The 11,669-nt window shown below is 42.6% G+C and overlaps 1 protein-coding gene across 1 annotated transcript in view; it reads left to right on the forward strand.

Moving 5' to 3' along the window:
* Window positions 1–11,349, forward strand: part of DGKK (diacylglycerol kinase kappa) — a 98,052-nt gene extending 86,703 nt beyond the window's left edge. The window contains exons 20-29 of the mRNA XM_041001563.1: window positions 412–508; window positions 1,141–1,248; window positions 2,176–2,289; window positions 2,619–2,753; window positions 4,008–4,168; window positions 5,015–5,156; window positions 6,134–6,220; window positions 9,250–9,360; window positions 10,249–10,372; window positions 11,229–11,349. Of these exons, the coding sequence (XP_040857497.1) occupies window positions 412–508; window positions 1,141–1,248; window positions 2,176–2,289; window positions 2,619–2,753; window positions 4,008–4,168; window positions 5,015–5,156; window positions 6,134–6,220; window positions 9,250–9,360; window positions 10,249–10,372; window positions 11,229–11,308 (1,159 nt within the window). The 3' untranslated portion in view covers window positions 11,309–11,349. The remainder of the gene's footprint in view (window positions 1–411; window positions 509–1,140; window positions 1,249–2,175; window positions 2,290–2,618; window positions 2,754–4,007; window positions 4,169–5,014; window positions 5,157–6,133; window positions 6,221–9,249; window positions 9,361–10,248; window positions 10,373–11,228) is intronic.
* Window positions 11,350–11,669: the final 320 nt, after the last annotated feature.

An 11,669-nucleotide genomic window follows, 5' to 3' on the forward strand; every position in this document is an offset into this window, starting at 1 on the left:
ATACAGGTCTGATATCTGAAACAGCCCTCTACTTTGCCAGAAATGTCACTGTTGCTAAGAAATTGAAGTCTAAAAGTCATGTTTTAAATGAAATTGACTCCAAGTACCTGAATTCTTGTGCTCCTGAAGTAGCCCTGCTAGGGTAACTGTTGTGTGACAGCTTTTTCTAAGCATTGCTTTCTCAATATAGCCAGGTTCTTCCAAATCTGGACCAATACAACAGCAAGGAGAAGGGGAAGTTTTATTTATTGGCTGGATGTTAAGACATCAAAAGGGCCCAGCATTTCTGCAAGTGTGTAAACGGCATAGCAGTTATACTTAACCCAGCAAGCACAATTATGTAAGGTTGTCTTTGCTGTTTGTCCACATCCATGTATCTTTACATCATTCACCATCTTTGTCTCTCTGCAGTAGCCGCCTGAAGAACAAGATATGGTATGGCCTTCTGGGGAGCAAGGAACTTCTATACCGTTCTTACAGGAATCTGGAAGAACGAGTGCACCTGGAGGTTAGTGGAAGTGCAATAGTCCTTCTGAGTGGTGGAGAAAGAACACCTCAGGCCACTGGGAATCAAGTTTCCCTCTGTCTCAGCTTGAACTCTGTGACCCTCACACAGAGTCATGAGAGGAAGGGTAGAAAGACATATTTCCATCTTATGGATACGATGGATTTCCATGTTATAGGTAAAGAGATTATAGCATTGTGCTAGGCATTTAATCTAATGAATAAAATGACTCTATATCCCATGTCAGAGAGCCAGAGTTTGATATTCAATTCTATCTGGCTCATGAGTCCAGCAAATACAGTTCCTAACTCTGGCTCTGGCTCAACCCCATTCTTTGCAGACATTTGGGGAGTGACTTGGTGTATGGAAAATCAATCTGTGTGTATATGTGTGTGTGTAAAATTAAATGAATTATTAGATTTGATTTAGTTAATTGATCTTCACATGTTTAATTAAATTAAATATTCACTTATTTAGGTGATTTATATCTATAGCTCTTGAGTAAAACATTTAAAATATTTTTTTTTTAAAAAAAAGAAAATGAAGAGAATACAGAGCCCTTCCCCATCTTCACAAATGCGCTTCTTGGTTGGTATCAGAAAAGCCAGGCACTGAGAGCTAATCTTTTCTTTCAGTGTGATGGAAAAGTTATCCCACTGCCGAACCTGCAAGGCATCGTAGTACTCAACATCACCAGCTATGCCGGAGGGATCAACTTCTGGGGAAGTGACACAGCAACCACGGTAAGTAGGGTACAAGGAAGGGAGAAGAGAAAGCCATGGCTCAGAGAAGAGAGATGGACTCATTAGAGTAGAAAGTAGACAGTAGAAGAAGTGATTGGGGGCTGTGGTTTTATTAGCCAGAAATTGTATGATTAATTCTTTTAAGACCTATTTTATTTATGTAAAAGTCAGAGTTACAGAGAAGAGGGAGAAACAGGAACAGAGAAAAATCTTCCACCCATTGATTCACTTCCCAAATGGCCACAATGACAGGAGGTGGGCCAGGCTAAAGCCAGGAGTTTTTTTCTGAGTCTCTCATTCGGTACAGGAGGTCCAATATTTGATACATCTTCCACTGTTTTCCCAGGTTGTTAGCAGGGAACTGGATTGGACGTGGAGCAGCCAGTATTTAAACAAACATCCGTATGGGATGCCAGCATTGCATAGTGGCTTAAGCCACTAGACTACAATCCTGGCTCCTGCTTGATTAGTTGTTTAAGCGATTACCATCCCTTAGAACACAAATCAACTAAAGATCTTGGCTATTTCTTGGGCTTTGCTTTTTCCACTTCTCAGGCCTGACATATCCTTATAAGATTGTCTAGGCCATTTTCTTTTCTCCAAGGAGATCCATCAGTAAAATTCCTGGGAAAACTGGCCATGATCTTTTTCTTGTGAGATCATCTGAGAAGGTCATGAAACCAGTAAGACTGGTCCTGGAGATTTCTGGTGCTGGGTTGGAAAGGGAAGGAAGCAATTGTGATCTCAAAATGGATGATGAGTGGGATCACAGTGCCCTTTTTCCAAACTGGTTTCCTGGATCCATCTTCTCATCCTTCCATGGCCTTGACCAATTTTTACCAGGAGATTTCAAATCACACCTAGTTTTTTAGGGACCAGATATGATTTCGCAAGGGTGAAAAATGTGACACAGCTTTTCCTCCTCAGGAATATGAGGCTCCTGCAATAGATGATGGGAAATTGGAAGTAGTGGCAATCTTTGGTTCTGTGCAGATGGCAATGTCCCGAATCATCAACCTGCATCATCATCGCATCGCCCAGGTAGGCAGGGGCCAGATGGGCACTAGGAAGGGACTGAATCTTCTGGCTGTCTGCCAAGACGTAGAGCAGTCCCAGGAATTAGCAAGAGATGAGAGTTCCAGGATGGAGGGGTCAGGTTATCTGGTGGGCATCAAGGTGCTGACTGAGGCTGGAGACAAAGACGATGGAGGCAAGAGGAGACAAAATTGTTTCTCCTTGGGATAATCCAATAACATCCCTTGCTGGTGCTGCTTCAGACACACTTTCAAGCTGTAACTATGAGATTTTAAGATTGATCTCTGATAATTACCTGATTTAATGCACCCCATTCTACTCCTCTTCTCTTGCAGTGCCATGAGGTGATGATAACCATTGATGGTGAAGAAGGTATCCCAGTGCAGGTGGATGGGGAAGCCTGGATTCAGAGACCAGGCATAATCAAGATCAGATACAAGAATGCTGCCCAAATGCTTACGAGAGATCGGGTAAGAAGGGAAAGGTTTGTCTTGGACTCTTACATGGTCCCATCCACACTGTTCACTTAAGTATGAATACTTCCAGTTTGAACAGAATTCTTTAGAGGTCTGCATGGTTCTTGCATGAAAACATGAGAGTGATCCAGGGTACTAATTATAAATGCACACTCCTAGGACCCATGCCACACCCATTAATGTCCCTAGAACATTCCGTTATACTCTGCCACTTGCAAATGAGTTAGACAAGTAACTCCTGCTTATGGCTTTGGGCAGCCTCATGTGTGCTGCACAGAAAACTAACGGCCTGAGGTGGTCATGGGAGAATTCTCCTTCAATAGCAAATTATGCACTGAAATTGCCTTAAGTTTCCCCAAGCTGGGCTGGGGAATATCTGGTCTTCCAGGCCACATAAGACTCAGGAAATCATTTGCTCTGGCTCTTCCAAGTCAATTACAAGTGGGACTTAAACTTCAGTATACCTATGGCAACCTGATTTTTAAGCTGATCATTTTTTATAGCCTGCCAATGATGTTATACACAAATGGCCCTTGACAGAAACAAAAAGTTCCTCCCTCCTACATAAGGTTTCTTAAAATATAGCATTCACAACTGCCACACACTCAAACTTAGAACTAGAAAGGAAGCATTCTGAAGATTGATTGTATGCTCAGGGCATACAAGCTGTCTTCCCTTCTGACTTGTGAACAGTTCACAGAAGCAGCAGCAAAGTGAAGAGAGAAGTCCACTTTACAAAGTGGCTCCTTCATGCTCAGCACTTTACATGCATCCTCTCATGTAGATCTTCTGACCGACATGTCTATGAAGTGAATGCACTAAAATGACAAGAATTAAGACCAAAATGGTTAAATAGATCAGCACATGGCTAACAAATGCCAGAAGAATGACTCAAAATTAAATTGCCTCTACACAATGTGTAGCAAAAGAAGAAGCAGGAAAGACTGTGTTATTGCTCATGGTACCCTCATAAAGGAGCTTTAGGCTGAGAGGAAGCTATCTGATTTAAGCCTGGTGCCCCAAGACCTGGTAAATTGACATCAAAACTGGAAATGCCTAGACCAAAAGAGACATTGATTAAAGTAATGGATGGATACAGAGGTGTATGGATAAATGGATAAGAGGATGAACTTTACCCATAGTATAGCCACTTTTCCCCAAATTACAACTATCAGACTCATAGAAAATGGGTCACACGACTTCCTAATCATGGCAACCATTAGAATCTGCCATTGTGTTCATTTCCAGGACTTTGAAAATTCAATGAAAATGTGGGAATGCAAGCATACTGAAATTCAAGCTGCCCTGCAACCCCAGATGGACTCAGAGGAATCGCAAGATATCCTCTCTGATGAGGAGCATGCCCAGATACAGCACTTGGCTCAGCTCGCAGAAAATCTCATCAGCAGGTGAGCAGGGTAGCCCAGAGACAGGACTGAACATGTCAGGAATGTCAAGGAGAAGCAGGCAGTTTGTGTGTCTAGTGGCTACCAGGAGGCCTGGCCTCAGAAAGGACTCTTGCTTAAAGTTCTGAGGATTGGGTCCTGAGCAATTTAGGCAGAAAATATTCCTTGTGATCAGCAATCAGCCAGCTTGTACCCTTCCCATATGTCCCAGAGGTGAATTTCTATATCCTCTTGCTGTCCTAGACCAAAACAGAACTTGTGCTATCCACCTCTATTCCAAACTTCCACCCTACCCAAGTTCCCAGCAATTGAAATAGGATGAGACAAAGCTGGCCAAAGGTGAATACTGAAAGAAGAATATAGATTTTCTGTTTCTTAAAAAAAGTTTATTTGAAAGTTAGGATAACAGGATACGAGAGAGAGAGAGAGAGAGAGAGAGAGAGAGAGAGAGAGAGAAGAACCAGGCTGAAGCCAGGAACCTAGAACTCCCTTGAGTTCTCTAATGTTAGTGGCTCCTGCCAAGCACTTGGACCATCGTCTGTTGCTTTCCCTAGTGCATAAGCAAATAGCTGGGTTGGAAGTGGAGCAGGCAGGACTTGAACCAGTGCTCTAGTACGGGATACCAATGTTTCCGTCATCAGGTTAACATGCTGCACTACAACTTTATTCCTAGAAACAGTTTCCAATATCAATGGTTACCTAGAAAAAGGGAATGACAGGAGGAAATAAAGAGTTCAAGTTAGGTATCCAGGGCTTCCCTTTCTCCTCTTATCCCAACCCTCTCCAGAACCCCAAGCTGGAAATCCTTCAGAGCTCCTAACTCACCTGTCTGTCCTTGTTTTATTACAGACTTAATAACCTGATCAAAGTCCACCAGCATGTGTCTGTGCTCATGGATTCTGTGAATGCCAGTGCTAACATCTTGAAAGATGTATGTCATGGTCAAGACAGCAACGATGAGGCAAATGTGGCTTTATGCACTCCCATTGAGGTAAGGAGCAGTGGGCAAGAGGGTCTGGGGAAAAGGAGTTAACACACATAGGGAAGGAGGATGAAATGGAAGAAAGGGGAGCCAGAGGCTGGATGGAGAATCTAGGCAAATGATACAGCAGAAAAAAAATGACAGCAAAATGGAAGGTAGTCATTCCTTGACTCAAAACAGATCCATGGTGGCTCCTGGGGGACTCCCACAGTAGATTTCATCATCCTGAAATCTATCCTTTCTCCCCAACAGATATCCTAGGCTCAGGGCAGAAGTGACCTACATCTAGATAGCTTGGTCTTAACGTAGCCCTTCTTCATCCCAAGTATATACCTACCATCAAAACCCAAGTTCCAAGGGGCCTTGGTTTCCTTCTTGAGGACAAGAGCTCAATGAGGACACTTAATGTTAAATGTGCAATCCCGCACTTTTGCCCATTGCAAGATTTAAATGGTTCTTTTAAAAAGTAACTTCAGTACTAGGCTTAAAGATACACTAGAGTCATGGCCTACTAAGATGTGAATGAATTATTTCAGGCCAGATCTTAGTTTAAGGAGATCTGGAGCTCAGGGACTGGAGTTTTGAGAAGAGAGGTGGCTGGGTCCAACTCCAACTGCCACAATATAGGTGGTTTTAGCCAAGGGGCAATGAGTGGCCTCAAGGTACTCTCTGGTCTGTATATTTCCTATTTTATTATATCCACTGCATCCAATGAGTGATGCCAAAAATCAAATTGTGCCATGCCACTTCATGGGACACATCAGTGCACCTGTACCAGTAATTGACAGCTGGCATCAGTTTTGCCAGGTTGGAGCCCATGCTGTACTAGTTGTCCTATATATTGAATATTACTTTTCGCTTACAATTGTGCCCTATTGTGCTTCTCCCACTTTCCCACGGAGAAGGCAGCTGGATGCTTACTAATCAGCAATTCTTCTGTCTTTGTCCTTTCCCGTCCCTACCCTTCTTTCCCTCTCTTCTCTCAGACTCTAAGCAGAAATGATGCAGTAGATGTTACATTTAGTCTTAAAGGGCTCTGTGATGACACCAAAGCTTTCCTGGATGAAAACTTGGTGAGTTCAAGGGGTGGGAACATGGAAGGGCAGAGTATCCTATCTGAAGTTGGTGACGGTCTGTGCGTGGTTTCAGGGCACTAGAGACATGAGAGCGCTTTTTGATCAAGTATTTACCTTGCGGTCTCTGTTGTGTCACTCTAAATTGTCACTAATTGTCTCACTTCATAGGTTCTTTTAATTCAGAGATGACCATACCCTTGAAAGAAATGTCTCCTTCTCCTTTGTACAATGTCTCCTGGGTCCAGACCACACCAATCAATAGCACAGTGTCTTTATGACGCCCAGTACAACTGCAGCAGAAAGGGATGAGCTCTTTTGAGCTGCTCGTATTTTTTTAAGTTTCTTTCACTATGTGGGAAGGCACTAGGAAACAATGGGAAATGGGGGAACTTGGGGTCCAAGTCTCATATCTATCACTCTTTAGTTGGATTTGTGTCCTAAGGCTGCTATAATGAAGAGCCAAGTACTGGGGGACTTCACACAACAGTTCTGAATGCTAAAAGTCCAAAATGAGGTGTAGACAAGGTTTCCCTGAGAAACACATAGAGGAATCAATTCTTGCTCCTTTTTGGCTTCTGGTAGTTTGCTAATCCTCTTGGGTGCTCCTTGGTTTGTATATGTCGCTCCTGTCTGCCTCCATCTCCATAGCATTCCCTGCATATCCCTATCTTCACACTACCACCTTGTTTCAAGACAACACTCATATTGAATTAAGGTCTACCCTATTTAGCACGACCTCAGTTTAATTATTTATTAATTATGTTGCAATAGCCCTGCTGCTAAATGATGTGCTGGGAATAAAGAACCCCTAGCACTGGGTGTATGAAGTAACTTCACCTAGTTGGGTCTTGATTTCCATATCCAAAGCAATGGGAATTTCAATCCTCACCTCTCCAGACTATTGTAAAATTTTTAAATGAACTATTATACATTAAATATCTAATGCTACCTGGCACGTAGTAAAACAGCCTGGTAGATGGTAACTTTTATTATTGCTAGAAAGAATGGACTGAGGCTCCATTTATTGGGCTATGAGTAACAAGTCTGACACAATGTAAAGCCCATGGGCATGGTTGCTAAGTAAGCTCTGATGAAACAATTGATGATGACCATTCCACTTTGGGGTTGACTGCTCAGACCTCAAAGCAGACACTGTGGTCTGACTTTCATTTAAAGTTTATTTGAAGAGGGGCTTCTGTCTGAGTTGATATTGAAAGAAGTATAGTCACTTCCCCTTTTCATTTGCTCATCTAATTGGCACATTGCACAAGAGGCAGATTAGCTCAGGCAATCAGGCCAGGTTGTCCCAGCGTCTGAACCCCAAGCTAGAGTCTTTTGACCTAAGACAACAACGCCACAAGAACCTTCTATATATAGGCAGAACTCAATGTTCTTGCCAGTTTGGACAGCAGTAAATATGAGAATTTGGCCTCTTGTTACCACTCAGTCTGTCTTAAGGTTTATAAGCTGCAAATATGTCTGTGCCAACCAATAAACTTAAGTATATGCTCCACTTGAGTAAGCTCCTTTTCCATGAGACTTGATGAGGAACCCTCCCCAACCCCGTGCACACACTTGCACACACCCACATGAGACCAGGAGGCAGGCAGTAGCAAAATAAAAATGTCCATGGATCTGCATAAAGCTATTGTAGAAATAGGATAGAGATAAGAGTTCTTTCTTTTATTTATCCCTTAGAAGAGGGAGGATTTTAGCAAGCTCAATGTCAGCAATGGGATGTAGATTTACATTGAGGTGAATATCACTCAATAACTCCCACTTCCCTTGTTTGGCACACATGTGTCTATGCTTCTGGGCCAATCTACATTGTCCCGTCACTTACCATAAAGCAAAGCAGCTTATCTGTCAGCATTGATCTACTTCTTCATCATCTCCCGTCCCAACTTGCCATAACTTCCCATCCATCCCCACAATCATAGCTACTCATTTGTGACAGCTGGTAAGGCTCTAAAAATATGTCTGGAACAGAAGGTGGTCCAGGCACAGCAAAAGCCACCCAAGTATCATATTGAAGCTGGAACTAATGGTGGGGAGAAGGCAGGCCAGCTTACACCAACTGCAAGTATGGACGAGTTCATGACGTCAATGTGAATTTGTTCTCCCAGCTTCCTACCTATCTCATAGTGTTGCTTGACTAGAACTTGGTTTTTCTGAGTTGAATACAGTCTCAGAAAAAATCCGTTATAAGTTTCCCATAAATGTAAAGGATTAATCATGCATGTGCAGGGCTACTAGGGAGCACTTTAGCTTTGCTCCCCAAACATGTGGGACAAGCCATCTGGAATTTGTTTCTTTGTTACTAAGACTGAATTGCAAGGGGCTAAAACTTCACCTGAGCCTCTTTGCTAGGAAGTGAAGATTTGAGCCATTCTCTCTCTCTAGCCGTCTCTCCTTGCTTCATAAAACAGCTTTTAAATTAAAATAATGTTGTAATAAAGATTCTATCAGCATTTAATCACTCCACATGTCCTTTCTGGAACAATGTGTTAAGAGTAAACCTAGAGGTAAACAGATCCAAGTTCTGTCTAGCTATGTGGTCTTGAGCACTGAACTTCTCAAGTCTGTTTTCTGACCTATGAAATGAGAACACTATGTATTGGAAGGTATTGCAAAATTATTGGGAAGATGGAATGAAATTACATGTGCTTGCTACCTGGCACAATTAGTGTGATATCTCCAGGGACTTGAAATTGAAGAGTACCACCCTTGTGCTAGACCCTAAACTATAGGGATAAATTCAGTGTTAACTGATACTAGTCAAAAGACCCCTCCATTTGCCTGTAAGTATAGCCAGGCCCATGGCGAGATCCACCATCTGTTCATTCTCTGAATCTGCCTATTGAGAAGGAAGAGAGCTGCCTACAAGCCGGCAGGGATACAAGCAGGCACCCTAAGGTCTCTTGCCACCACAGGGCCTAATGGTGTGGGGGAGGAAAATAATCTGTGAAAGCAAGATACCAAGCATTAATAAGCATGAACACTCACTGTTTTTCTGCTTGTACCAGCTGAGAGATGCTGAAGGTGAAGCCACACTGCAAACCGCCCTGGATGCCATGAATGAACAATTTGTAAAGCTTTCTGAGATTGACTGGATGGGTCCAATTCTTGCTCCAGAGGTACCAAACCCCGGGAAATGGGAAACAAAAGGGAAGAGCAATGCTTCCCTGATGTCTGCTAGTTCAATCACCAAATGCCTGTCACACCTAGGGCAGACTAGGCTAAAGCCAAGAACTCCATCTAGATCTCTCACATGGCTGGCAGAAACCCAAGTACTTCTGCCTTTCAGGCACACTAGCAGGAAACTAGATTGAAAGTGGAGATGGGGTGGGGTGTCATTGTGGCACAGTAGGCTAACCTGCTACAGGTATCCCACCCATATGGTTCAAGCTCTGGTTGCTCTGCTTCCAATCTGGGTCCCTGCTAAAGCACCTGGGAATGAAGCAAAAGATGGCGCAAACACTTGGTTTCTTGCCACTCATATGGAAAACCTGGATGGAATTCTAGGCTCCTGGCTTCAGTCTGGTCTAGCCCTGACTATTGTATCCATTTGGCGAATGAAACAATGAATAGAAATCTGTGTATGTGTCTCCATGTTTTTTGTTAACTCTTTCCTTCAACTGAATAAAATCTTAACAAAAAGAAAGCAGATGTGGGGTTTAATCCCAGCTACTCTGGTATGGTGCAGGTGTCCTAATCAGCAGTTTAACCCCTTATATTCTGATGTCTATCCCTCCATCTTTTTTTTAAAATGTGATTGTTAATAGTCAATTTCACAAGGTTGTTTTGAAGCTTCTGTGAGAACATCTATTGTGAGGGCCTCTAGCCCTCCCAGCTTTCCATGAACATGTGACCAGTGAGTAGAGGTATTTCTCATAACTGGATGGAGAGGTTTGCCTGCTTTCTGCAGCCCCTTCCCTTGTCCATGAACTTGCCAGGCGTCTAGAAGGTGTTTATGAACGTTAGGTAACTAGCATTATGACCTTCCTCTTGCTCTGATTTCCCAGGACAAAACTTCAGATACTGACAGTAGAAGTCTGAAGCTGAAAATTAAGTTCCCAAAATTTGGGAAGAAGAAGGTAGAAGAGGATGACAAGCCTAAGTCAGGCCGAGGAATCCAGGGATTTTTTGGTGAGTTTCCCCCATGTCCAAAGTAATCATGAAGACTTCCTTAACAGCCTAGGTACCTTTCAAGGACATTCAGCTCCCAGTAAAAAATGCTTGTGGGCATGAAGGTCATGGAAGTGAAAGCCAACTAACTACTTGCTAATGCCAAGCAATCTAAATAAATAAATAAATAAGTTAGAAAGTGATATGAACACTAGGTTGTGAGGGAGGGACCTAAAAATGAATGTTCCTATGTGATCCTAATGATATATACACCTGAAAACACAAACACTGCCTAGCTCATTCCTGCAAGTCAAGGAGAAGGTCCATAGCCTATCTAAACACGTTTCCCCATGTGTTATGTCCCTGGAAATGTAAAATGTCTCTATGTTGTTTAAATTTGGGTCCCATTCCTTCTTTTTCAGAATTGCTCCTAAGCATTATTTTTATATGTCAGTTTGTCTCAAAAGAAGATTCTCATGGAGTCATCTCTAGTACCAATTATGATGTCCATAGTCCATCCTAAATTTGGGGTCAAGACAACCTCAAAGCTTGAGAGAGAAAGCAAAATGGGACATGGGAAAAGAGGGATGGAGGGTAGCAGGAGTTTTTATTTTTTTAAGAACTAAGAGTTTGCATAGATGTCAAGAGAGAATCTCTTGAACCAAGAGACATACTTTCTCATTTACGTGCTATCTGGTTGGAGTCCCTGATAGTCTGCCAACTGGGAGATTTGGAGATTGTTGGTATAATGGGAACCAGCCAGTCTTCTCTAACAGAGCCTTTGCTATCTTTAGAGTTCACATATTCAGCCATCTAGCAACATCCCAACCTTATTATTAACCCAATTATCTCTATATTTGTTTCTTTTCCTCTGAAGGGAGTTTGTGGCATCGTAGAAGTCGTCAAGATCAGGCACCTGATGATGATCCTCCAGCACCATCAACCTCTCAATTCTAGCCCTTGAAAACTGGAGGGAGAACTCACATAAAAATTCTACTCTAAAACTCTTGAAACCTCAAGACAGCCTCCACTGCATTGTTTCACAACAAACATGAGCACCACCAAGGAAGACCCTCCAATTACACCAACACATTTTTCCTGGACTTAATCAGGTCTCCTTAGAGGTTTACATGTCCTCATTGGCCAAAGATTCTTGTTTTGAGTTGTCTTATTCAGTTCTCCTTCTCTTTGTAACATAATGAGCAACTGTAGTGTTTATTAAGATAAGTACTTTATGAATGGCCTGGGATCTACAAGGAAGTCAACAGAATCCACCTCTTCAGGGAATTTGGGAATGGTTTTCTCTGACTTACAGGAC

The sequence above is a fragment of the Ochotona curzoniae genome, unplaced genomic scaffold (genome assembly GCF_017591425.1).
Source record: "Ochotona curzoniae isolate NIBS_2020 unplaced genomic scaffold, NIBS_Ocur_1.0 contig_1274, whole genome shotgun sequence".
In the NCBI taxonomy this organism is placed as follows: domain Eukaryota; kingdom Metazoa; phylum Chordata; class Mammalia; order Lagomorpha; family Ochotonidae; genus Ochotona; species Ochotona curzoniae.